Source organism: Candoia aspera, chromosome 17 (genome assembly GCF_035149785.1).
Source record: "Candoia aspera isolate rCanAsp1 chromosome 17, rCanAsp1.hap2, whole genome shotgun sequence".
NCBI classification, from domain to species: Eukaryota; Metazoa; Chordata; class Lepidosauria; order Squamata; family Boidae; genus Candoia; species Candoia aspera.
In genome coordinates this window covers 10,671,773-10,699,448 of record NC_086169.1, presented here as the reverse complement: position 1 = coordinate 10,699,448, position 27,676 = coordinate 10,671,773, and the positions used below count along the sequence as shown (strand labels likewise).

At 51.1% G+C, this 27,676-nt stretch overlaps 1 protein-coding gene across 1 annotated transcript; it reads right to left on the bottom strand.

The window, feature by feature from the left end:
- Window positions 1-27,676, bottom strand: LOC134506864 (nicastrin-like). Its single transcript, XM_063317231.1, has 17 exons — window positions 27,569-27,676; window positions 26,912-27,016; window positions 26,334-26,457; window positions 25,526-25,644; window positions 18,946-19,091; window positions 16,083-16,233; window positions 14,924-15,030; window positions 14,167-14,319; window positions 11,441-11,545; window positions 9,803-9,874; window positions 9,099-9,274; window positions 6,319-6,421; window positions 6,090-6,185; window positions 4,448-4,535; window positions 4,200-4,342; window positions 3,318-3,533; window positions 1-651 (listed from the first exon to the last, which is right to left on the bottom strand). The coding sequence occupies exons 1-17, from the start codon at window positions 27,672-27,674 to the stop codon at window positions 544-546; spliced, it is 2,118 nt and encodes a 705-aa protein (XP_063173301.1). The 5' UTR covers window positions 27,675-27,676; the 3' UTR covers window positions 1-543.

Below are 27,676 nucleotides of genomic sequence, written 5' to 3'. Positions count from 1 at the left end.
GGAATCAACAAATTTAATCTGTAAGTAAGGGTGCTGGCTGTTTTTAAATAAAACAAGCTGTTTATATCCTATGTACAAAAAAGAACCCCCCTTTTTTAAAAAAAGGATACTTTGCACCCATTCCCCCTTTCCAACTTTCCCGTGTCCGTTTTTTCACCTCGATATATGTAATTCATCTGGATCTTCAAAATTAAAGGGAGACCTAAAAGATAGGAGATCCGCGGATGCTCTGCAGAGAGTCTTCTTGGTAGCCAACCCTCAACCTCTCACAAGAGCGTGCTGAGACCCGTGTGCTATGCGCCCCATTCGATCTGGGCTGCCGTGAAAAAGGAGGGCAGCCCTCCCAACCAAGCCCTCCCCCCAGATCAATCCGGGCGTGCCAGCTTTGCCTTTTGGTACACGCGCAACGCTTCTCTCAGTGGGGGTGATCGCGCTCCTTTCGCTTCCACCCGCCACAGCAGTCACAGAAAGGGTCCGGCAGTGCCAAATTCATTCATTTTCTTTCTTGTCTGGTTCTCAGTGCCAGAGTTCCCGAGGCCATTTTCAATAGGCCACTGGAGTAGAAAAAAGCACACTGGCTTTGGCGTTGATGAAGTAGGTGGCAACGAACGAGACGATCAGGACAATAATGCCCACGACCAGGGTGGTGATCTGCAGAGGGTTGGAAAGGAAAAGCATCAGCCATAAAAAGAGATGAAGTTACAGATAGTCACGACCGTCTGTTTAGCGACCAAAGTTACAACAGCGCTGGAAAAAAGTGACTTACAATTGGTCCTCACGCTTATGACCGTCACAGCATCTCCCCTGGATGCGTGATCAAAATTCGGGCACTTGGCAACTATCGTGTATTTACAACAGTTGCAGCACCCCAGGATCGCGTGATTGCCAGTTGCGACCTTCCCAGCCAGCTTACGACAAACAAAATCAATGGAGGACAGCGTGATTCACTTAACAACCGCCACAAAAAATGTCGTAAAATTGGGTGCAGTCCCGTGATGCCTCACTTAATGACCACACTGCTTAACGATGAACTTTCCGGTCCCTGTTGTGGTCGTAAGTCAAGGACTGCCTGTATTCAACAGGAGTGGAAATTGTACACCCTTCTGTCATTTTCACTGAGATCACAGTGGCACAGAGATCAGATCAAGAGAAGCCATTGTCCCCCTCTAACAGGCCGAGGGCCAGGGCCTACTTGGAGCACCATGGCCAGTTTCGGCCGCCGCAATCTAAAAAGGCATCAACAATTGCAGTGAGTTCTCAGAAGGGTTCCAACATTGGTGAAGAGACTAGAAACCAAGTCCAGTGAAAAATCTAAAGGCACCGGATATGTTTAGCCTGCAGAAGAGGAGAAAGGGGGGAGATAGGATTGCAGCCTCTTGGCATCTAAAAGGCTGCCATACAGAGCAGCGGGTGGACACATTCCCTGTTGCCCAGACGGCAGAAGCAGGACAAATTAGCTGAAACAGGGAAATAGGATTTGGAGGAATTTCGTGATAGTAAAAGCTGTCGAAAAACTATGGAATGCTCTCCCTCCACCAGATGCCTTCAGATGGAGAATGGAGAGCCACTTCTCTGAAGACCTTCAGCAGATCTTCCAGGGGGTGGGACCGACGGACCTCTGAAGTCCCTCTGGAGTCCTTGGTGCTCTCTGAGCTTGGTGGTTTCATGGCAGACGCTTCATTACCCGACTAGGTCAACCCTGAGCTGCAGAGGTTCTCCCATCCAATGCAATGATGCTTTGGGGACTAGGCTGCCACTGCTACAGACACATCCCCTGGTTGCCACCCTGAGAAAATATTCTGGGTTTGAGCACTCCACTCCTGCATACCTTGAGCCAATTCTCTAGGGGGCACGACCAGGTACAACCCCCGAGTCTTCCCCAGGTTCTGTTAACTAAAAACACCAGGCGCAGGCCCCCTGCGAGGTTTCCCCCTCCCCAACATTTCGGACATCCCAAGATGGAATTAAAGGTGGGGGGGTGGGGAGAGAGGAAAGTTTGCATCTGCCCTCAGGGCCTCACATCACTTTATAACCCGCATGGCCGAGGAAAGCCAGAAAGGCCCCCTTGACTTAGTTTCAGGAACTTTCCAACCAAAAATAGTCAAAATTGATGGCAGTTTCCTGCCTTTTTTGAGTGGGGAAGAGAAGACAGAGCCCTGATGCTGGACCAGGCCCAGGCCCATCTAGGCCAGCCTTCTGAGTCATTTCCCAACTGGAGTCACTGGGAAAGTCCCAGGCTTGGACTGGAGCCCCTCCCACACCCCTTCCCCACAACCAGGACTTCAGGGGACCCGGGCAGCAGCGAGCAGCCCTCCATATCGGCCGCCACTGATGGTCGGACCCTCCCTGGACGCAGCAGTGAACCCCACCCCCCTCAAATTGGCTGCCATTACAACAACTGCTGGCAGCAATTGCCACAGTTTAACAAGGTGTTGCGTGAGGACGTGTTTACGTCTGTCCGTCTTCTGTTTTCTTCTGGTGGATGGTGCAGAATTCAAACACTGCGAGAGAGGGACTGGCATGACTGCATGTCGATCACCCCTCCCTCTTCCTCCTTGGCTCCAAGTTCGGTTCTTCACAGGGGAAGTTTAATCATTTCAGTTGCCTTTCTTTATACCAGTGTTTCTCAACCTTGGCTGCTTTCAGATGTTTGGACTCCAAGTCCCAGAATTCCCCAGGCAGCCTTGTCCACACATCTGAAAGCAGCCAAGGTTGAGAACAGTTTTATACCTTTTCTAGCTCCGTACAGGTAGTCCTCACTTAACGACCACAATTGGGACCAGAACTGCAGTTGCTAAGCAAAGTGGTCATGAAGCGAATCTGACCCAATTTTACTACCTTTTTTGCAGCGGTCGTTAAGGGAATCACCATGGGCGTTAAGCGAACCACGTGCTCATTGAGCAAATCACGGGGTTCCCCACTGATTTTGCTTGCCAGAAGCTGGCCGGAAAGGTAGCAATTGGCGAGCACATTACAACAGGACGCTGCCATGGTCATAAGCATGAGGACCAGCGGCAAGCCAGTTTTTTCAGCACCATCATAACTCTAAACGAATGGTTGTTAAGCGAGGACTACCTGTACTACCCATTTATTTATTTAAAATAACTTTTTAAGGTGTGGTAGCTAGAACAGGACACGGCTCTTCAACTATATTACCGTATCAGCTGTCCCAGTGGAATTTGCCTTTCTAAAAAGCAGTTATGCGCTGGCTCGACTTTTCCCTCAATCTCCAAATTGCCCTTCCTGAGTGGTCACTGCTGGCTCACCCCACAGAATCCTCTGGGCCAACCAATCGATTCAGCCAATTGATGCCTCACCTCCAGCTCTTTGCTGGCAACCAGGAAGATCCGGCCATGAAGCTTTTTCCAGCTACTCTCGGTCCACGTGGAAAACTCGGTGGATCCCCACTCTCCGAGCTCAAAGGCCGGGGAGGCCGCCAGCATGCGGCGGACAGTTGACCTGACGCAGAACGGCTTGCGGGGAGAGGTGGAATTGGGGTACGGAGAGCCCTGCACCCACATGTAGTCATACAACTGCAGAGAGAGCACAGGAGCACCAGAGGCAAAGCCTGTTTGTTAATGTGTGGCTTTGAACATGAAAGCCTTCAAATTAAAGCTGAGCTGCCTGGATATGAATCTGCCCATGCACAGATTTGCAGAAATTGCCCTATTCCAGATCACCCCGCTGGCAGAGGCTCCCTAGGCGTGTGCGGAAAACGGCCCTCCCTGCGGAAGACGTGATCGGCCAGGCCTCTTAACAGCAGGATGGCCGTAACATGTTGATGTTTATTGGCTCTTATCCTCCCCTTTTATGCTGGGAGGCCTCTATCGTCTTCTAATGAAAATCAAACTTGGATCTTCAGTGGGCCCCAAACGTTAGGTTAGGATTAGGGTTAGCTAGGCTCCTGGCCAGCTACACATTCAGGAACTGTGTCTGTCTGTCTGTGAGGAAGACAAGCTTGGGTCCAAGATGCTCGAAAGGTCACCCCATCCCGTGCAAACCTGCAGCCTCCTCTGAGATCCTCTCCAGGTGCCTTCCAAAGTTAGGGTGGTGGCAACGGAAGAGGGACGCGATCTCAGATGGCAAGTTTTCCCCAAGGAGGGTTTCACTGCCGAGTCTTCATCGCCCAGCTGTTTATTTTCCAGGATGTTTTAAACAGTCAATGTTTATTTTTCCTGGTGATAGTTTATTTTACTCACATCTTCCTTGGAGGCTTTGCAATGCTCCTTGGTGACGTTGTCTCCAAGGCGGGTACCGGTGAGGTTGGCCAAGACGTACTGAACGAGACTGGTGGAGTTGACCGGACTGGACACAGCGATGTAGTACTGCAGGGGCTCATCACCTGGGAGGGAACGTCGAGGAGAGGGGGGTCGAAGGAGAGCTCTCGGCAGCAGCCTTCGCCCCTGAGGTCACCCCGCCCTCTCCTTCACACACGCACTAGCCTCACCCAGAGGCCCTTTGAAATCTGGCTTAGTGATGGACTGGAACCAGGAGTTGTTGGACTGGACCAGGAAGCCGTACAACATCCGTGTGACCTGGAAGGAAGAGGTGAAGCGTCAAGGCCCAGCGGTTCAAAGAGCAGCAGCCGATGGAGGTCCGTACCAGCCCCACGAGAGCACCGCTTTCACGCTCCCACCTACTGAATGCGGGAGAAGAGGCAGGACTGCACATCGAGAGCTTAACGTATATATTTCCTAAGGGGTTATCTAAAGAAACGGGGCTTGGCGTGAATTTGGCAAGCTCACGTTGAAGCCACCCATAATGAGGAGAACCTCTACTTACTGCATCGGCAGATCATCAGCCAACTGCCTTACAGGTACTCCTCGACTTACGACCATTTGTTTAGCACCGTTTGAAGTTACGACGGCACTGAAAAAAGTGACTTGTGACTGGTCCTCACACTTATGACTATCGCAGCATCTCCGCGGTCACGTGATCAAAATTTGGGCGCTTGACAACTGGTATGTATTTACAAAGGGTGCAGTATCCCAGGGTCACGTGATCGCCATTTGCGACCTTCCCAGCCAGCTTCCAACAGCAAAGTCAATGGGGGGAAGCCGGATTCGCTTAACGACTGTGTGGTTCACTTAGCAGCTGCTGTGATTCACTTAATGGCCGCAGCAAAAAAGGTCATAAAATCGGGGAGATATTGCCAGAAACCACAGCTGGTACAAAATCTAGTGGCCCATGTATTCATGGCATCGAACACCGTGCGCACAGCACACCTTGAGAGAAATTACTTGTCGTTCAGCACTGCTGTGATGTCAGGGGAGTTGAGGCCAGGAGGGGATGCTTCTCAGTGATGGCCCCTCTAGCAGGGAACAGCCTCCCCGCAAAAGCCGTATTGCCCAAATGCCAGTGCCCTAACAAAAGCAAGGAAGGGCTCCCCTAGAAGGTTTTTTTAATTTAATTTTTCAAGGGAACCCCACATGCATGTCTGTATTCCTTCAAGGCAGCATTTCTCAACCTTGGCAGCTTGAAGATGGCTGGCTGGGGAATTCTGGGAGTTGAAGTCCACCCATCTTCAAGTTGCCAAGTTTGAGAAACACTGCTTTAAGGGATCCCTTTTAATTTTTTGTATTATTATAGGGTGGATATTTCATGTTATATATTTTGTAGTTATTTCTGTGCGCCTCAGTAATCGCTGGAGAGCAGCAGTCTCAAAATAGAACCAATTAAGCATCTACCTGAAGAGACAGGTGGGAAGTTCCATGACTGGGGGCTTTACAGAAAGCGATGGGCGGGTGGATGGAATTCCAGGGGTGGGGGGAGAATTCCACACTTTGCGCAGCTCCTGACCTGCCCCGCCCAGAGCGGTGGGATGAATTATGGCAGCCCTGATTTGGAAGCATCTCCGCACGGTGTGAACCAGTCATGTGGCCATCCAAAACATCTGGGATTCCAGTTGTGGTTGTAAGTCGAGGACTACCTCTTTGGGGCAAGGGGGAGGGCTCAAGGCCACTGAAGGAGAGGGGGGTGGCAGGAAAGAGGGCATTCATAGGAAGCAGGACGTGATGCTCAAAGGCAGAAGGGAAGTGCGTGCAGACCTAGGGTTGGCGCCGTGCCCCCCAGATCCCATCAGCACGTACCGTGAGCGGATCCGCCTGAATCGAGAAGGGGTCGCCACTTCCTCCTGCAAGCTGGTAGAGCGTGCGGGCCACCACGGTGGCTATTGGGGCTAAGGCCTGGGGGAAAGGCAGGCGAATTAAGACAGCCCCCTCCGGGCCCCCACAACAAGCCACTCCGCGAGGCAATCCAAGCTAGTGCCCCCCGCCCCCCCCCCGACAGACGGGCGGCTCCCTCTGGGGCCCAGCAAACCTTTGCTGTTTCCGTCACGTAATTCAGGGCCTCCTCTGGGCTCAGCCCCGCAGGGTACTTCAGCCGGATGTTCTCCGAGGTGTCGTAGATGCTCTGGTAGTACCTGAAGGGGGGGAGACAGAGAGAGACCTTTGCAAACAACAGCCCCAAATCTGAAATGGGGGTACATTTAAGAACGTAATTTTGGTTGCTAAGTGAAGCGGTCATTAAGCAAACTCACTAAACAAATGGTTGTTAAGCGAGGACTATCTGTACTCTCTAGATGTGTTGGGACTGCAACTCCCAGAATCCCATTGCTGATAGGGAATTCTGGGAGCTGCGGTCCTAACACAGCTGCGGGTGCCAGGATGGGTAAGGTTGACATGGAAGCCCAAGGGGAGCGCAAACTGGAAGGGAAGATAAAAACTGCCCCCCAGTTAACATTTTGTTACTGCTAACGTGATGTTGAGTTACATACCAAAGGTTTTATCAGGAATTACGGATGTATCGAGTGGAGGGCGGGGGAGCTAAAAGAATTATATTGAGAAATTGGAAAAAAGTGATATTATTCCATCCTATGTCCCACCTTCATCCTGGAAAAGGCAATACTCTCCAGTAATCAAAGGATGAAGCAATATGTATTACTTTGGCAGAGATTTTCTGACTTTACAATAATCGTTCATATCTGATTATACTATAGTACAATACGGTTTTTATTAGTAAACCAGTGACCATTGATAAGTTTAACATATAAGGTAGATTTTAATTTGCTTCAGTTTGTTTTCTTGTATTTTTTCCGGTTTTTATATATTTTTTAAGTTCAAGGATTGTTCTGCTTATTTTGGGTGTGTCTGTGTGTGTGTGTATCTTAGCGTTTGGCCTATATTTTGTATTTTTCTACATTTAAATAGATTTTTTTTTTAATTGCCCCCTAGTAAATCTGCTAAACTTGCATGAGCCCCAGAGCAAGGAAGGTATCTGATACAACTGAAGCACATTCTGGAATAAGGAACATTTGAGGCAGAGCAGAGCAAAGAGAAGGAGGTGAAAATTCCAGCAGTTGGCTAGTCTGCCAGTTGACCAAAAGCTAAACGTTTGGGAGGCTTCCGCTGTTGCCCTCTGCAGGCACCAGCACCCTAGACCAGCCTTTCCCAACCTTCTGACCCTGGAGGAACCCCTGAAATATCATTCAGGCCTCGGGGAACCCCTGCCCATTCAGGCTCAGATATAGGCCAGAAGTTACGAAATGATTTTAGACTAGTTCATGGGTGGGCCTGACTATATGCACTAAGAGTGCTCTTAAACTGAAAATAAAGAATGAAGCGTACCTCTTTAATGTGAAGTTGCCCCAATTTGAAATGATTTCTTAAATAAATCATGATCTCCCAGGAAACCCCTGGTGACCTCTTGCAGAACCCTGGCTGAGAAACTCTGCCCAGGACTTACAGACATGCGCCCTAAACATCAGACTTACAGACATCTCCCCCCCCCGCATCCAGCGTCGGCACGCAAGGGGCCAGGACTCTGAAGGAGCTGGACAGGGTCCGATGCCTCCGTCTCTCTGGAGGGGAAATGCAGCAGTGAGACAGGAAATAAGGCAGAAGAGCCTTCCACGTCACCAAGTGGGGCAATGGGCCTGGGGGATCAAGCGGGCAAGTGCTCCATGGCCACAACATCTGGATGTCCCCTGGCCATCCCAAATATACTTCTTCCCCTCTTTGCTTTGTTTCAAAACAGTCCTGGAAGAACAGATGAGTCCCTTCTGGATGCTCAATTGCTGCTTGCTAACCTCTGGCTGCCAGCCAGCCGCTGGAAACGTTTGCAAGACGAAACGGGATTTTTCGTGGTTGTCAGAACAATTATGCTGCGCCTCTTTAATTACAGGGCGCGCGTCTGCTTTCCCCCTGCCTCCCCCAACTGGCAACTGCTGCTACGCTCTTCCCAGGACCCTCTTCCTCTGCGTTCTGCTAAGCTTGGGTGAAACGTGGTCTAGGCTTCCTCCTTCGGCCAGGTCTGCAAGGATCCCAAGCTGGTGCGAGTTCAAGCTTTAGTCTTAGGCAAAAGCTCCCACCTGGCAGGCTTTGGGCCAGATTCTGGACTACAGTTATTCACTGTGGCAGCTCTATGAAGATTTTGATCAATGTGGGGTTTTTAACAAATCCCTGGGCTTTATCTAGTAAGGGAAAGAAAAGTACCGAGCGAGAGACCAGCTTCATAATCAGGTTACCGGTTACATCTGTCTTCTGAATAATGCAAGGAACAGCCCGGCAGTCCTTCAGGACATGGAGTCACATAATGCTCAGTGGCATCTGTGGGGAGCGGAGTGGAGGTCCTCCGTGTTCAGCCGCCCTTCTGTCCTGAATGGCCCAAGGCAGGTTGCTCGCCCGGCCACAGCCTGTCTGCGACTTGATCAAAGTCCCTCTTAACTTACAGCAATGCCCAACAAATGGGTACTTCAGAGACCTTTGGTGTGGAGAGTGGGAAGGGGTACCTTACGGACTGGAAACTTGAACAAGCCAACTATAATTCTAACTGAAGTGTCTCAAAACTTCTGAGCAGCAGGCGAAAGGTAAGGGAAAGGAAACAGTTAAAATGCCAGCATCTCCTCTCCAGCTTGGTCAAATTGCAGACTCGCTTCCAGGCATCTCCTCTCCAAACCGGTGTTTCTCAGCCTCGGCCACTTTAAGATGAGTGGACTTCAACTCCCAGAATTCCCCAGCCATCTCAAAGCGGCCGAGGCTGAGAGACGCTGCTCCCACCGTTCACAGATTACCGCGATGCTGCTGGAAACGATCCCTTACCTGTTCTCAAAGTGGGAATAGTGGTCAGCCAGGACTACCCCGGGGATCTGCTGGGCCCTCAGGAACCGCTGGAAGGAGGATGGTGGGAGCGGCTGGGTGGCCCCAATTCTGCTCATCACCACGGCGGTCCGTTCGCTGCTCTTGTTCAAGGCCTCCATCATCCTCTGGACGCTTTGCTAAGCAGCAGGGCCGAGAGCAAAGACGAGTAAGCCGGATTGCGGAGCTGCCCCACCGCGAACTCTGAACAGAGGAGCTCCGGGGGGAAATAACCGCACCCCACGGCCCCTCTGCCACGGTCCATTGGTGCATCTTCGTGACCCCAAGCGGGCACGTTGACGACCTAATGCCGAGAGGGTGCGGCCCACCCCGAGCGGTGCTCAGGGGCACGGAGGTGCCGGCCCTTTGGCGAGGGACCGTTTCCGCTGAGGCCAAAAGGGCGACGTGTCTGCCGTGGCGCGAGGACAGAACGGGCAACGGCGCTTTGTTCCTCCGTACGTCACCGGAGGTGCCGAGGGCACCAGAACATAAGCGGGCCTTGCTGGCTCGGACCCCTGGCCCACTTAGTCCAGCTTTCTGTCCTCACGGTGGCCGGCCAACTGCCCGGGGTGCCTGCTCGTCTCCCAGCATGCCTGTCGTGGCCGGTCAGAAGCCGCCTCCGCCCCCCCTGCAAGCACAACAGTGCGCAGCCCGGTCAGCGTCCCCACCTCGATATCGTGGCTCCTCCGAGAGACCGGGTCGGTGTGCATCCACAGAGAGGCGTTGCTCTGGAGCGCAACCTGCGACAGAAGGGGTGTGATCAGCCATGCCGGGGCTGCCCACCGGCTCCTCCCGTGCGCCTCCCACGAGCGGCACGAGCGCAGGAGCCGGAGCAGGAACGCCCCGAATCCACGCTGGGGGAGCGCAGCTTCTCCGGGCTGGCGGGGAGGGGCCGCCTCTTCCGAGCCTGCCCCCCCAGCTGTCTGCCCTGAAGGGGCACAGGAGGGGCAAGGAAGAGCCAACAGCCCACTTCCCTTTCTTTCTTTCCTTTCACTAGAACCCCAAGGCCACCAGCCGGGGCCTGGCGCAGAAACCTCGGGACCAGGAACTGGATCTGAAACCCAGAAGGAAACGGGGTCCACTCTTTTCCGGTGCAAGGAAGGCCCCTTTGGTGGGAACCTCCTTCGTTTCGCTGAGTAATCTGGTGCAGGGGTCTCCTGCTGCTGCTGCTAATGGTGGGCTCAGGAACCCCTGGCAAACTCCTGCAACTTACCCAAAGACACGGCAGCAGAGCCAGCTACAGGTTATGCCTAAATCCCCTCAGCCCAATCCAATCCAATCCTCAGATCTTTATCCCGCTTTTTTAATGTATATTTTGGTCAATTCCAGGCGGGGAACATACCTCATACTCCTTCCTCCTCCTACTTTCCCCACAACCACCACCTTGCAAGGTGGGCTGGGCTGAGAGAGAGGGACTGGGCCAAAGACACCCAGCCGGCTTCATGCCCGAGGGAGGCCTAGAACTCACCCTCCCCGGCTTTCTAGCCCAGCACCTTCACCAGAACACCAAACTGGTTCTCTGAATGGCTCTCGGATCAAGTAACAGAGCACTCTCGACATCACTTTGCACGTTTTTATTATTTTATTTTTATTTATTTATTTAATTTTTATCCCACCTTTATTATTTTTATAAATAACTCAAGGCGGCGAACATACCTAGCACTCCTTCCTCCTCCTCCTCTCCCCACAACAACCCTGTGAGGTGGGCTGGGCTGTGAGAGAGTGACTGGCCCAAGGTCTCCCAGCCGGCTTTCGTGCCTAAGGCGGGACTAGAACTCTCCTACCACACCTGATTGGCTCTTGGGCTGAGAGGGAGCGACTGCGCCAAGGTCACCCAGCCGGCTTTCATTTAATTAGGCCTTGACCTTTCCAAGGCCCTGAATTTGCCCTCTTGTTCTGTAAATTTAAAATATGGGTAGGGGGACTTAGATTTACAAAAAGTAGAGCCATGCTGGTTCTAACTTTAAGACACTGTCCTGCATTACGTTCTGTGATGCTTCCAGATACAGCCTGGTTAATGTTAACCTGGTTTCTGCACACAAGCTTTTGGCGCTGTGACTCCCCTTCAACCTTTAAGTAACCAAGCAGCAGCTCATTAAAATCCACAGGTGTGGCCTCAGCACACAATACACGTGAACACCAGACTCACGTCTGGGCATTCGCATGTTACGAAGACCCAACTCTCCTTGGCTCCTTCCATTCCTAGCTCCCAGAATATGGGAATTACACCAGAGGCCGATATCCCAAAAGCAATCGGGTAAACGGTGGCTGGAAAGCAAAACCGGCATCGCCTCGTCTCGCCTCACCTGGCTCAGCTCCAGGAAGGAATCGATGTTTCCCAGCTTGATGGGAAATCTGTCATTCTGCATATCGTACACCATGCGGGAGCTGCCGATGTAGTCAAAGGTCTCCTTAAGAGGGGAAGGGAAATTCAGAAACGCTCGCCCAGAAAAGAGACAGCGAGTCTCCAGCAATCCAGCTGCAGCGACGGACTGTAACGTTAATCTGCAAAATGTGCTCAACTCTTTTAAAGCTTCACGCAGTTTCCACAAATCCCTTATACAGGTAGTCCTCACTTAACCACCACAATAGGGACCAGAAGATTGCTTGCTAAGCAGTGCTGTCATTAAGTGAGTCACCACGTGACCAGACCCGCCTTTACAACCATTTTTTACCATGGTCGTTAAGCAAATCCAGCTTCCCCAATGGACATGTTTTGGTAGAAACCGGCAAAAAAAGTTGCAAAACACGATAACCTGACCGCAGGACGCTGCAGCTGGGTGGAAATGTGAGCCGGCTGCCAAGTGCCCAAGTTGCAATCGTGACCACGGGGGTGGTGCGAGTACAGGTCGCAGAGCACTTTTTTCCAAGGCCATCATAACTTCGGGCCGTCGTTCAATGAACGGCCATTAAGCAAGGACCACCTGTAACTACTCTGCCAAAGAGTAGAGCGACCATTTTGGGCCAAGGGAAAAAATGAAATGCAACGTTCAGACCCAATTAACCATTACGCACACAGAGTTCTTCACCCACTGTGCTGCTAGGAAAAAGCAGAGATGGGGGAAGGAAACAAAGAGCTTTTTAAAAATTCAGCAGGATGCTGTTGGTGTGAGATTCGTCACTCAGGCGTGGAGGAGCAGCAGCAAGGCAGAGAGAACCTTTCCCGGTCGCCAGCTAATGCAGCCTCCCCGGCTTGGTGCTTTTACAGCAGCGTTCCTCAACCCTGGCCGCTCTAAGATACGTGGGCTTCAACTCCCACTGGCTGGGAATTCTGGGAGTTGAAGTCCACACATCTCAAAGTGGCCAAGGCTGAGAAACACTGCTCTAGGGCAGCGTGAGGGCTGGGGCCTTCTGGGTCACAGCTCAGCCTTCTGGCCACTAGCCTGCTTCGACAAGCTGCAGGCGCCACACACCAGCGCGGAAAGTTGGGAAAACCCTACAGAGGCGTTGTAAGGAGAACAACAAACACGCCAGGCGCCGGGAATCCCAACGCACGATATGGTTTACGACTTCTGGTTGCACGGTCACCGCAATTGTGTAAGGACTGATTCTGTGGCCCTCCGAGGGAGGGCAGCACGACCCACTCCCCACACGCTGGGGCGGGCAGGGCAGGGAAGGCCACACGGACGCTTCGCAGGAGTGGAGCCGCTGCAGAGTTGACAGCACTGATCAAAGGCGGCCTCCCAACCAGATGCCTGGAGGGGAACATCAGCTGCTACCCATCCGCCCCCCCTCCCCCCTTCAAATATCCTCTTGGCTTTACGCAGCTGCCATTTCCCCAAATTAACTGCTGTTTGCTTCAGCGTGCACATATATTTTTAATCTGCTCTGTATGGCTTTACGTTCGGAGACAGCGTGTGGCAGTTGCTAGGGGACGCGCAACAGAGAAGGGCCTTTCCTGCCCCCTGGGGGCACATCGTTGCCCACAGCTGCGGCCCACGGGCTGCAGGAAACGGCCTCTCCGGCTAGAAATTCCGAAAATTACAGTCCCGGCACAACTGGAGGGCATCAGGTCGGGGAAGACTGCTCCCAGTCGACCGCCGGGCTGCTCGGTTCCGCTGTCGGGACGCTCCCTCTCCGGTGGGCGAGGCAGCCCTGCCAGTCTCCTGCGGCCTCCCCCCGCAATGGGCGAGGAGTTCCTCTGGAAGCCAGCAGGGCCAGAGCCAAGCAGCGCGTTGCCTTTTCTCCTGTTTCGTTTGCTACTACAGTTCCCAGAATGCCTTGTGCCTGCCAGCCCTCTGAGAATTCTGGGAAATGAAGTCGGGTGCCTCAGGAGTACGTTTGTTGGAGGAAAGCTATTACACACCGTGTACAAAATCGGCACACTTTCTAGCACTTGTTCGTGAGAGGTTATGCCAGCAAGTGTGCGAAACTAGACTGGAATCGCTTTAGGGCGTCTCCAAAGAATCCCGTGAGGGTTTCGCGTTTCAACGTTCCCGAGCCGTCTCCGGTGGAACCGGGATTAGGAGCGTCTGTCTCGCTAGCTGGTGTCATGAGTAAGGATGGCGAGCAGGGGGCTCCCATCCAGACTGTTAAGCGCATGCGTAGCACTGAGGAATTGGGCAGCCATTCCAAGAGACACCGATCGGGCCCGCCTTAACCTTTGGGGTTTATATGGCTGGGTTTTTCCCACGCTTCTTCAGTTTGTTAGGATTCCTGTTATGTACAAGCAATAAAACATTAGAGACCAGTTCCTTGTCTCAGCATGGTTCCTGGCAGTTAGGACATCTGGCTTATTCACTCCCAGGGGAAATCCCGTTCTTGCGGGCCGCGGTATTTCCTAGCCGGGAACGATGAAGCCCGCCGGTGCAAATCTTACGCCCAATCCAGTGGCGGCACGCGCGGCCTGCTGAGCGCCCGGAGGAAACCGGCTTGCCACGAGCCGTGCCACGGGCCGACGGGGCCGGCCGGCGGTCCCTCCTTGCAAGGTCAGGAGAGCGAGGCCTTCCAGGCCCGCCTGTGGGTCCAGGGACCGGATAGGAGATCCCTTTTAAGCCGCGGAGTCCAGAAAAAAGGAAAAACGAGGACTTACCCCCTGGAAGAAGACAAACATGATGTTTTTGGGGAGCGACTGAACGTCGGGGATTTTATGGACGGCTTCAGCTGCAGCTAAGAGAGTGACGAAGGACGCCACTGCGCTCTCGGCCCCGGGGGCCACGTTCCAGAAGAAAGAGTGGCTGTCAATCTGCCAGGAGGAAGAGGAAGGAACGGTCCGGCCAGTTCAGAGGATCAGCCAGCACTCCCCACACCCCAAAGTCAGCCTCTCGGTTTCCGTGCACGTTTCAAAGAACCGGCTTTATGCCCAGATGAATGGCCGCTAAACAAGGACTGCCTGTAACCAAACCTATCAGACGCCCAGTGAGGGGCTCCAGCCACCTTAGCCCAGGGCCTGGGAGAAAACCAGGTCTTCAGAGCCCTCCAGCACACCAGCCAGGTGGGAATCTCATTCCGGAAGGCGGGCGCTGTGCCAGAGAAGACGTGCTTCCAGGGCACCAACAGGGCACCAACAGACAGTGCCGCTTGACCAAAGCAACCCAGAGCGCACCCGCCCTGTCAGAACGAAGCTACTTGTAATTTGTATCTTTCTATAAACGCATACACGTTGTATAATTTCTGTGTTCTGTATTGTTATGTTACATACCATCTACTACGTCTTATTACCACACGATGGGTCTCACTTGCATAATTCATATGCTTTAGGCCAGCCTTCCCCAACACAGAACCGGGGGTGCTTCCTGCTCAAAAGGGCCACACAAAACTCCCCCCTGCTGCAGCGAGGGAACACCTACTCGAGAGGAAGCAATGACGACGCTTTTAGGGTCCAGCTTCTCCGAATCATTGACCGGCCGCACCGTGCTCCACACGTTATAATCCGCGAGGGGATCGCAGAGGACTTCTGGAAGGACAGAAACAGCAGCCGTTGCACCTGGCCGTTTCAGGCCTGGGAGGGCCCCCCCCCAAACACACACAGCACCCGCCGTCAAGGACCAGCGTCACTCCACCAGGCCGTGCCGCGCAGAAGGACGATCCAGAAATGCTGGGAAGCGCGCGGCTGGCCTTGCTCCCGAAGGGCCAGAAGCCAAGGCAGACGTGCTGCGTGACAACTGCGGCCAAGTCATTACGCGCCCAGAAGCGGAAAGACTCGGCCCTACCCTCAGCGGAGGGCGGCCGGTGAAGAGGACGGGGATTGCGGGGACGGAAAGACAACAGCTGCGTTTATTGCTGACTGGAAACCCTTTACAGGCTTTTTGCGTGGAACGGGGCGGGGGAATCTTATTTATTTATTTATGAAATTTAATTACTGCCCATCTCCCCCAAAAGAGGGGGAGATAAAATCTCATAAAAACCAGACACATTACAATTATTATAAAATGCAATAAATAAATATAACATCCAAGAGGGCATAAAATTCCAAGCTGGTGGGAGGGACTCCAGGGTGCCAGCCACCGCCGAGCATGGTTGCCCGCTGTCCCGCCCCAGGCGAGACAGCAGAACCAGGTCTTCAGGGCCTTCCAGAAGGCCTGCCCCACCTCCGGGGGGAGGATGTTCCAGAGGGCGGGGGCCACTGCGGAGAAGGCCCGTTTCCCAGACCCCGCCAGGTGGAATTCTCTTACGGACGGGGTCCGCAACATGCCCTCTCTCGAGGATCGGGTGGGGCGGGCTGATGTAGTGGGGAAGAGGCGGTCCCTCAGGTATTACAATTTTAATACAACAGAAGAGAAACATTATTAAATATATGGGGCACAATCGTATTATCCATAACTGATCAAAGTTCAATTGACAAATGGCTAAAGGGTGTTTTTGTCTGAGCTCCCCCAGTGTACGGAGCGCAGCCTCGGCATGCTGCTGAGAGGCCCAGTGTTGCCCTTGGTTCAGGGCATATGGGGCACCTTTGCCATAGAGTTCCATGCCCAGCTCACCCCCCTGACTCCACGCTGCTGGGCTCACCTGGGTTGAGGCTGAAGGTGATCTGAATGGTGCTGCGCCGCATGCAGGTGACGGTGCTGGTCACAGCATGCATGTGGGAGGAGAGCTGCATGGCACAGAGCGGGTATTTGGGGACCGAGCCGCTGGCAGGGATGTTGTACTTCTGATAGCACTAAGAACAAGGCAGGAAGAGTTTTGGCCATTAAAAACAGGCCGTTTTGTAGACTCATTGGCATGTCTTCACCATTTATTTATTTTATTTATTTTATATCCCACCTTTATTATTTTTATAAGTAACTCAAGGCAGCGAACATACCAAATACCCCTTCTTCCTCCTCTTTTCCCCACAACAGCCCTGCGAGGTGGGCTGGGCTGAAAGAGAGTGACTGGCCCAAGGTCACCCAGCTGGCTTTCATGCCTCAGGCGGGACTAGAACTCACAGTCTCCTGGTTTCTAGCCTGTTGCCTGAACCGCTAGACCAAACTGGCTAACATCAGCATCAGCATCATCAGCACCCAAGCAGCTGGAACCGACAGATTATTAGCAAACTTTTTTTCATGTGACCAGTTGCATTTTCTTTAACGCTGAAGCCACAGAGCTGATAAGAACCAAATAATTGCTTATTTATTTACATCAATGTGTATCCCACTCTCAGCAGTTTACACCCAGAGGAATCATGAAATCTCCTATTAAAACTATGACAACCCCCCCCCCCGCATAATCCTCTGAGCCATACAGGTAGTCCTCACTTAACAACCACAATTAGGACTGGAATTTCAGTTGCTAAGCAAAGGGGTCATTAAGCAAATCCGACCTGATTTTATGGGCTTTCTGAGGCATTCATTAAGAGAATCACCACAGACATTAAGCGAACCATGTGGTCATTACGCAAATCACGCAATTCCCCATTGATTTTGCTTGGCAGCAGTTGGCCGGGAAGGTCGAAAATGGTGATCGTGTGATTGTGGGATGCTGCGATGACCATAAATGCAAACTAGTTGCCAAGCGCCCAAAACGTGATCACTTGACTGGGGGGTTGTGGCGACGGTCGTAAGTGTGAGGACCTATCATAGTTTGGTTTCTTGAGCACTGCTGAAGTCCAAACCGTCACGAAACAAATGGTTGTTAAGTGAGGACCCCCACAAAGACTCTTTGGGAAAGCACCTGAATTAAATATAAATTCATATAAAGAACTCCAGCAATACTTAGAAATGGCCCTTGATGCTCCCACTCTTGTGTCGCAACATCTGAACATTATAAAGATATAAAATGGCCACATTTTAAACACATTCAGTACAAACAACATCCAAGTAAAGAGCCAGTTACAACTGCAGTTAATATCTTACCCGCTTCCTTATTTTGATTTGTTAACCTAACATGTTAAGTTCAGTTAATTTGACTTTTGAAAAACAGAGATGGCGCATAGCAGAGAATTCACACGGCAAGCTTTTTGCCTCCCCAAATGGTTCCTCGGTGGTGGTTGTTTTTCACGCAGTGCAACCAAAACATACAAGCTGAACCAGCTCTCCTGCTCACTGAGAGGGGAGGAATATTTTTCCAGGAAGCCCCTTGGCTGAGGTGGGAGAGAAGACGATACGGCGGGCATCTGAGGGACGGCTGGCCTCGTCACCGCTGAGCTTCCAGAGCTCCCTCCAGACTTGGTGATGCCAGCAGGGCTGGGGACCGCAGGGGACGGGTGAACCAGTGAGGTGGCCCCCTTATTTTTAACATCCCTTCGTCTTTTATTCTTTGTTTCAGTTGGATTAGTAAACTACTTTAATGTATTCGTTGGCTCTTTGTACGCCGCCCAGAGTCGCCTGTTTGTGAGACGGGCAGCTGTACCAATTTGAAAAATAAACAAATAAAATAAAAGGGAAAACGAAGAATTCTCTCGACAGCAATTCTTCAAAGCAAGAATTGAACCTCCCCATCCCACCCCAAATTCATTACTCCTGTACATCAGGAGTTCCCCTGGGCATGGTAATAATTCCCTTCTACTGTAGGCTGGCACTTAAGTCCAAGTCTGCTTCTGAATGGAACGAGACCGAGCACTGGGAGGTTTTTCAAATGCTAAGAGTGCTGCACATACGCTAGAATGGCAGTCTTTTCAGATTTCACAAGAGAATGCCAAAATCTTGCCCAATTTGGTGCATTAAACATTTCTAACGGATTACCTCCAGGTATACAAATGTCTCTGAGCAGAAGTACTGAATATGGATATTGTTTTCTGCTTCCCTTAAGATTTCAAACTTATACTCCTAAGCTGTTTTTTTCTCCTTTTTAAAATCACTCTTCTGTGGGGGTTTTTGGTTCTTCATTCTCCCTTTTCTATTTCCAGTGTATAATGACTGTATTACTCAGTCTGCCAATAAGGTCGATTCATACATGATCATAGTAGAAATCTCTTTAAGGGAGAGTAGCATACAGAACAACGAAAAAGTTGTGAATGAAAGTTCCCGCGTTTTCCCCAGGTTAAACGGCCCAATGAGTACAAGCCCCCTCCCTCTCTCAGGCAGGCGGCCTCCCCCTTCATGCCAGTCAGCTCGGCTTCACACAGGTGTCTCCAACCGTTTGGCAGCTTGACCTTGGATATCAGAGATAGTCCAAACAAGATGTTTTCACACTCCTGGCACGTTCCCCTTCCCAACTCCACTGACCCACAAGTCCCAACACGTGTTAAATCCATTCATGCGTGCGGGTCCAACCAGATCTTCTGTAAACATTTCATCGGGGAGCATGACACAGTTTGCTTTAGATAAAATTACGTTTTATGCTTAAAAATTACTGTATGTGCTAACTCTGGTGCTCAGTTGCATGCCTTAAAATATTCCCTTGACAATCCTGCCACAGGAAGGTTTGGCAGCGTTGTCATAAAGTACAGTACCTGCTTAATAACCTCCGTTTCGTTTTCATCCTGAAGAAGGAAGATGGGGAAGCCAAAGTCCAGGTAGGAGAGGCTGTTCCCAAGGTAATTCCACCTGGTCGTGCTGCAGTGGGCATATTCGGGGCCGTAGCTGCTGTTGTAGACCCCTGAAGGAACAAGAGGAAAGAGACGAGGAATCGCTGAATCGCAGTTATCTGAAAAGCAGCAGCTTTCACAGCGAGGAGACACACGCGCTCCCCGACATGGAAATCAGCTATAAAAGTTGCTGAACACCTTCCCCACGCTTGACTGTGAAATCGAGTCAAGTCACGGGGAGTGCCAGAAAAAAAACTTAAAGTCAGGGGCTGCGAAGAAAAAGAGGAATGAACAAAGGCAGGATTCCAGAGGAAGTAGGAAAACCGGACAAGAGGCCGAGAAGGACGCACGTAGGAACCAAAGTGGCTGGAGACAGTTGAAGGAAATCCCTTTCGGTGGCACACGCAGCCACACCGACCCCCGGGTTCTGCACCAAAGGGCCGCAAAAGAGCTGTGGACAAAGCAAAGTTACAGGTGTTGCTCCTTTGGCTTGCCACACAGGAACGATAAAGAAAACACTGTAAATCCCACTGGGAGAAAAATAAGCGTTCAGACGAATGGCCCCGTTTAAACCAAATTAAAGATAAAGGAATGGGACAACCACCTTGGGAGCTGTCCCACACCAGCTTCTGCTCACTTTTATCAGGACATTCCCGTAGCAACCCACGATCTCTGTGGTCAAGAGGTCTGCTCCCCCACTTCTTCCCCCCGAGACAATGGCTTTCTTCGGAGTAGATAAGTAGGGCAAAGAGTAACTTGAGAGCTATTGCTGATGAATATGCATGCGTGCATTTATTTTATTTATTTATTTTTCAGCAGAGGTGTTATTTGTGCTGAGTAGCCGACACTATTTACAACCGGGGCAGCCGCATTTTGTACCAGCTGAAGCTTCCGAATGCTCTTCAAGGGTAGCCCCAAGTAGAGCACGTTGCAGTAGTCCAAACGGGAGGTCATGAGTGACAGTGAGGGTATATGAAGTTTCCTTGATAAGGAGATTTAGCCAGCACTCTGTTTTAAGTCACAACTGAGGTTTCATGCCCAAGCAGTTGAATAAAAGCCTTTCCTTCTCCCTCCTCCTCCGTTCCAGGACTACCAGTTTCTGATGACCCTGCCTAACTCTGCTGAGCTCACCTCACCTTTGATCTTTCTCCGTTGCCCTGGCTACCAAGTGGCGATAACAGTTTCCCCAAACAACTCTTTATAATCTGCAGGCATACAGGCATGCCTGCTTCCCCCACTGTTCCAATCTGCTGCTGCTGTCTAAATGCTGTGCTCTGCTTTCCACTTAACTAACTACAAAACCCATGTCAGGAGGATGCATCCACAGGCATCAACTATTGTCTCTGGATTGCTACGGTTCTGACATACCGCCTCCCTAACTACCCCTACATAAACAACATCTGTACCCCCTCCCATTAATACCCACAATTTTGAAACAGCATGTCAGTGGAGTTCTGTTCATCTGGGCTTTTCTGGATATTTCTTGTGGAATTGCTTCACCAATTGTGGAGAGCGCACATGTCGGCTGTCCACCCAGGGTGTGTAGGAGGGAAATGCTTCCACTGGATCAAGTACTGCAATGCTCCCCTGTGTCATGTTCACTGATTCAATGTAGTTTATACATCGTAACGTTTCACATGCCATGGCGCTGACGCGTGTTTCTGTTTGGGAGGGAGCTGCTGTGAGACCTTGTACCAAGCTCTGTATGTGAATTCATTACAATGGAATGTGTTTGGGTCATGTTCTCTGTTCAAGGACTTTTCCCGCAGACCATCAGAAACTGTCAGGAGCACCTGGGATTGTGGACTTGAGAAGATTCTACGGGGGGAGGGATCTCATTTGCACCAAGGGTTTTTAGTTTGAATTTGGCGCACTTTCATCATTCTCAGCTTTCTCTGTGGTCCTGCATACTGTTCTTTAATAAATCAGATACCTTTGAATTCCTACTTATGAGTCTGATGGTGTTTTAGAATAGGCAACCATTACACTTTGTGACATCACGCATCTAGTATGGCTTGAACTTCAAAATGCTGCTCACCCTCGACCATCAGAGGCGTGGGTGGAGATGGTTCTGGGATGCCAATGCGGCAACTCGCAAACGGGCTTTAGAAGGCTGCAATGGAACAAAGGATGAACTTTTCTTAAGTTCTTTGGTAGCTGCAGTTGCACAGTCACCTCACTTACGATTTTGGAGATTGGGAACAGGCCAATATGTTTAGGTGATAACTTCTTTGAAGGTTGGGTAGACTTTAAGTACTTAGTGGACAAATAAACCTTTTCCCCTTTCATCGGCCATTGTGGTGCTCGTTTACAGTCAGCGTATTTTTTGTGATCGGCTTTTGCTTTCTCCAATGTCTTGATTACTGGCCAGTTATCTGTGATTTCTTTTATCCACTCATTTAGCACCAGGACTTCTGTTTGCTCGTTCAGCAATTCAGGAATAGCCCAAGTCCTGCTCATTCACCACCTTGAGCGGGGTGAAGCCTGTGCTTTGGTGGACCGCATTATTGCATGCTACTTCTGCGAACAGGAGTAGGTCCACCCAGTCGTCCTGTTGGTAGCTTATGTAGCATCTCAGGTATTGTTCCAGTATCTGGTTCCATCGTTCAGACAATCCATCTGTCTGTGGATGGTGGAGGAGCTTAAGCCTTGCTTCACCCCTATAAGCTTAAGAAACTGCTTCCAGAACTTCGAAGTGAATTGTATGCCCCTATCACTGATGACCCTTTCGGGGGCTCCATGTAGGCAGTATATATGGTGGATAAACATCTTGGCTAGTCGCCCCACCATGAGTACTCCTGCACAAAGGATGAAATGAGTTTGTTTGGAGAACAGGCCTGTCACTACCCATATACCAGTTTTCTTTTTGCTTTCGGGTAGTTCAACTATAAAAGCCATGGCAATCTGTTTCCACAGTCTAGGAGGGCTTGCCACATCTTGTAATAGTCCCTTAAGCTTGCCCCCAGCTCTTTTTGCCACCACGCATGTTGGACAACTGGTCACATAATTTTCAACATCCTTGCATAGGGCCAGCCACCAGAACTGTCGTTCTACGAAGTGTAGAGTCTTCACGAACCTGAAATGGCCAGCTGACTTAGCATTGTGGCACTGCTCAAGGATCTTCTTCCGTAATTCCTTGGAAATATAAAGTCTTCCTTCCTTCCACCATAGTCCCTGCTTCTCTATTAAGGTTTTATTTCCTGCGGTCATTTGTCGTGTTGCACAGCACATTGTAATCCTTCTCCACTTTTGGGGCCACATTAGCCTTTTGACTCCTAGTGGTCACTGCCAAGCTAAATTGAGAAGGGGAGATGATTGAGTCTACCACCTCCTCCTTTTGGCTTTCATGTTGAGGCAGTCTTGATAATCCATCAGCCAGGAAGTTCTTCCCCCCGGTAGGTACTTCAGCTTGAAGTTGAATCTGCTATAAAACTGCGCCCATCTGATTTGCTTGGGATTCAATTTTCTTGGGGTTTTCATCGCTTCCAGATTCTTATGATCAGTCCACACTTCAAATGGGTGAGGGGCCCCTTCCAATAGGTGTCGCCATGCCACCAGTGCCCATTTCGCAGCAAAAGCCTCCTTTTCCCAGACGTGCCAGCACCTCTCTGCTTCAGTGAATTTCTGGGAAAGGTAGGCGCATGGGCGTAATTTCCCTTCATCTCTTTGCAGCAAAATGGCACCTGTAGCCACATCAGATGTGTGTGCTTGGACAATCAGAGGTTGTGCTGGGTGTGGGTGTTTCAAGGCTGGTTCGGATGTGAACACTGCTTTCAAATGGTTTAGGGTGTCCTGGAACTCTGCTGTCCATTTCAGTACCACTCCCAGCCTTCTCACTGCTTTTGGGTCCCCCTTTCGTTTTGTCTTCAGCAGATCAGTGAGAGGCAAAACTATCTGTGCGAAGTTTGGGATGAAGTGCCAGTAGAAGTTAGCGAACCCTAGGAAGCTCTAGAGTTGCCTCCTGGTTCTAGGGGGCTCCCAAACTACGTCCCGAACCTCCGCTGGATCCATCTCAATCCCTTTGCTGGAGACCCGGTAGCCTAGGTAATCAAGTTGCTCTTTATGAAACTCACACTTGGACAGCTTGGCATACAGCTGGTCCTTTAACAGACTTTTCAATACTTCCCTCACCAACTTCATGTGCTCCTCCATGGTCTCCGTGTAAATTAAAATATCATCTAAACAGACTAATACTCCTTGATACAAGAAATCATGGAGAACTTCATTTATCAGGTACATGGAGACTCCCAGGGCCCCCTGAAGTCCAAAGGGCATCACAACGTACTCAAAGGAGCCTAGTTGACAGTTGAATGCTGTCTTCCATTCGTCCCCCTCCCAGATGCGTTCTCAGAAGTATGCCTCTCTCAAATCCAGTTTTGTGAAAATCTTCCCTTTTGAAAGGTGGGCTAACATGTCCTTCATCAGAGGGAGAGGATACTTACTGGATGTGCAGACCACGTTTAGGCCACGGTAGTCGGTACACAGTCTTAGTTACCCATCCTTCTTGGTCCTAAACAGGATGGGGGCTGCCATGGATGACGACGTGGGATGAATAAATCCCTGTGCTAGGTTGTCGAATTTGTGTAGCACTTCGCATTCCTTGGGGGTCATCGGGTACAGCTTTGTGTTTGGTAGCTCCGTCCCAGGGATCAAATCTATGGCACAATCTGATTTCCTATGAGGATGAAGCTGGTCTGACTCAGCTTCCCCGAACACTTCACTCAAATCACAATACTGCGGTGAGATGCTACAATCCTCTTCCATTGATGCCTCAGGCCCCACTTCATTTAGGGCTCCAGCTATCTCTGACTCAGGGCTGGACTCAACTGGGGTCATGCCTGGGTAAATCCCATTGCAAAACACCATCTGGCCTGACCTCCAGTCCACCTTCAGGTTTCTGTCTTTCAGCCATGCCAAGCCCAGAATTATGGATTGGCTAGCAATTCAGCTACAATGAACCTTAGGACCTCCTCATGGGTCCTCACCCGCACCCTCACTGGTTCGGTATAATATTCTACCAGACCCCCTTTCACATCTGACCCATCTAACTGGGTGAAAATGATGGGATCCTTTAGCCTCCCAACAACTATTGCCCCTGGATTGCTCCGGTTTTGACATATTCATTCATTCATGTCCGATTCTCGGAGACTGCCTGGACAAGTCCCTGCAGTTTTCTTGGCAAGGTTTTTCAGAAGTGGCTTGCCATTGCCTCCTTCATGGGGCTCAGAGAAAGGACTGGCCCAAGGTCACCCAGCTGGCTTTGTGCCCAAGGCAGGACTAGAAATCAGGGTCTCCCTGTTTCTAGCCTGATGCCTAACCACTCCAACAAACTGGCTCTAGATAATACTTAGGGGATGACTTTTCTGCAACGCCCCTAAATTCCTCTAAACTAGTGCAACTAAACTAGCCTAAATTCCTCTAGCATGGATTTGACCTTGTGGGAGCTGGGGGTGGCGACAACTGACAGGAAGCTCTGGCATGGGCTGATCCATGAAGTCACAAAGTGTCAGAAGCGACTGAACGAATAAACAACAAAGCGTGACTCTACTCCTACTTGAGATACTATATCCTGTACCACAAACAATGGCATTGAATGTGCCTATATCCTTTCACACCAGAGAAAAGACAACAGGCTGGTTGTTGTTCTCTGCTCCTTTCCAGGATCACAGTTCTGACGTTTCTGCACACGACACTTGCTCACACGTACATTATTCATTTATTTATTTATTTTTCGAATTTTACCACTGCCCATCTCCCCCAAGCAGAGGGACTCTGGGTGGTTTACAATGAAACTAACATTAAAACTGCGAATGTGCAAAAATATAAATACAATTTACCAAATATAAATAGAAGATAAAAATAAGTATAAAATCCAAGTGGCTATAAGATTTAAGTCAGTGGGGAGGGCTCTAAGGCTCCAGCCACCCCCAAGGGGAGCTACTCCCCTTCTAACCCCAGGCGAGGCGGCAGAGCCACGTCTTCAATTTCTTCTGGAGGTCCAGGAGCGAAGGGGCCTCTCTCACCTCCAGGGGCAGAGAGTTCTAGAGGGCGGGAGACACTGTCAAGGAGGCCCGCTTCTATAAGCTTCATCCAGGTTCTTAAACCTCCACATTACAGTCAACTGGAGGCACTAACAGCCTTTCCAATCACATAGGAAGAGAAACCCCACAGACAAATTCTCCCTTTATATTTTCAGCAGGAGAAATTCTCCATTTGTTTCTCAAGGGCATGATTCCCCTTCACGGGGACGGCAACTCCACAACCGAAAAGCCTCCACAGAAGGCTTTCCCTTCTGACGTCAGCAGACCTCCGGCGAATTGCTCTTTTTCAACCCAAAGGTCTGCAAGACGATTAGGAGGAAGACAGCGACCTATCTTAAGGGGCGTAAAGTCTCCCTCTCTTGTTGAGTTTGATCAGAAATAAGCCACCACAGGAGCAACCCAGGTAAGCACTTCAGAGACAAGTTGGAACGCCCCACCACAGGCCAAGCGTCCTCCATCCTCACCGAAGCCATCATTGGGACACTGCAAACCGGGAGAGAAGCCTTCGGGGGGCCTGGTCTTGGAGATGCCCACTGCCAACCCCGCAATCCGAGAGCTGCCCTTCAGTTTCTCCATCACGCTTCTGCCAAGAGAACCACAACTTGAAAAATGTAACCATACAGTCTATTATCTCTTGCTACAGCACTCAGGGGATGAATTACACGTCTGGGCAGAGCGGGGGACAAACAAAAACTATTATTTCCCACAGACATGGAATAAATCAGAGGTTTCCTACTGTTTCCCCAGAGAGGCTTTTTTGCCTTTTGCCCAAAAGCATTTGCAAGGGGCCGGAAAGAGAGAAATTATGCATCTCTGCACGTTACTTTGCAGAAGGGCGGCAGCTGAGTTCAAAGAGTCAGTGACACCAACCACAGATTAGTGGCTTGTATTCACATGGAACGGTGGAAGAGCACAGCTAAGAAACCAAGAGGGCTCTCTTCCCGTTTCAATTAGTGCATGGGATTCTGGCTTGCTGCTGCTTGGAAAACTGGGAGGCTGGTTGGTTATTAAACGAAAACAGTGGGTGCCAAGAGAGGGGAACCAATATGTTTCTTTACCCCTAGCCAGTATCTCCAGCGGCCATTCCCCCCCCCCTACTGAAGGAGAGGAACTCAAAAACAGTCCAGGGCACACAATGCTAAAGTAACACTCTGTTGCTGGACAACAGAGGAATGTCTCGCTAAATGTTTTCTGCAGAAGCTGCAGATTCAGGAAAAATAGGCAAAGTCTCCTTGGAATTCTTCTGAGGGTGGGGGGGAAATACCCACTTACCCTGTAAAAAGCTTCCCATCGAGCAGTACCATGTAAGGGGGATGCGGCCCATCCGACAGCACCCACTTCAGGTCAGCCTCCTCCTCCGCTACGTGAATTACTCCGGTGTCCCCGTTCAGAGAGGCTGTGAGGAAAAGGCAGACGGAGGGCATCAGAGAAACAGAATTACACCCCCCCAAAGAGCAGCGAGTCCCTGTGACCAAACAGCACCCCCCCTTCCTCCGGAACACATTGTACGGCACGCACAGCCCCCTCATGATGGACAGGGCTCTTTTCAGGATTCTGCAAGGCTAAGGCATTCTTATATGCCTTAAATAGGAGAAAACATAGGGGAAAATAGGAGGAGGAAGGAGTAACAGGCATGTTCCCCGCCTTGACTTGTTTATAAAAATAATAAAGGCAGGATAGAAAATAAACAAACAAAATATATCACCCCACAGCATTCTCCCCAAACCCCAGCAACTGGCCAATTCTCCCCATTTAGGAGCTGAGGATAAAACAGCTGCATCTAGCCTCTGCAAATATCAAGACACCCGCTTCATTTATTAACAACGCAGAACAAAACACACAACACTCACACTGGCAGCCGATTTGATGGGTGGCGTTCAGCAGGCGGACGCAGGGGGCTGTTCTGTTCAGCGGGATATAGATTTTCTTCTCCACCGAGTTGCACCAGCCTGAACCTGCACAGAAAGCGACGGAGGTAACGGGAAGAGGTTTTTAGCAAAAGGGGGAAAAAGTGACTAGGAAGCAGGAACATTCTGCTCTGGTGCTGGCAAGGCAGAGCAGAGCAACGACGCGTTCATGCAGGCTTTACAGCGGCGGGATGCGAAGTCCAACGCCTTGCCCGGGTCCCACCCTCCAGTCGACCGTCACGAGGCTGAAGCGACCGGGAGCGCCGAAGGCAAAGTTCCAGGCGATGGGGGGACGTGGGCTGAAGTCACCACGGGGCAGCCACGTCAATAGAAATACTGACGTAACAAGTAACCGGCGGCAGCGTTTGGACGAGGGAGGCTTCGGCTTTGACTCGGCGGAACCGGAGCTCAGTGCGAAGTCAGGATTGCCTTCCACGACCCTCGCCGCCAAACCGAGCGATCAAAAGAGCGCCGAGATTTTGTCCAGGCCGGAAGCACAGAACGGGGACGACCCTCGGCGCGGAGCAGCCCGAAGCCCCCGCCCGGGCCCGAGCGGGCCGCCCCCCCGTCCCCCCGTCCCCCCGCGCGGCAGGGCCTCACCCGGCGCCAGGCCGCACAAGAGCGCCCCGCGGAGGACCCACACCGCCGCCCGCGCCATCCTCCGGCCGCGGCGAGGGGCCGCCGCCTCCGCCTCGACAGCCGCCATCT

What these genes read in the sequence shown, in the direction of transcription:
- LOC134506864 (XM_063317231.1), bottom strand. Translation starts at nt 27,674, where the DNA reads ATGGCGGCTGTCGAGGCGGAGGCGGCGGCCCCTCGCCGCGGCCGGAGG. An exon ending in CACCTTCAGCCTCAACCCAG is followed by an intron (nt 15,031 to 16,082) that starts GTGAGCCCAGCA and finishes CTGTCCTTCCAG; the next exon opens with AAGTCCTCTGCGATCCCCTC. An exon ending in CCTTCCTGGAGCTGAGCCAG is followed by an intron (nt 9,875 to 11,440) that starts GTGAGGCGAGAC and finishes CTTCTGTCGCAG; the next exon opens with GTTGCGCTCCAGAGCAACGC.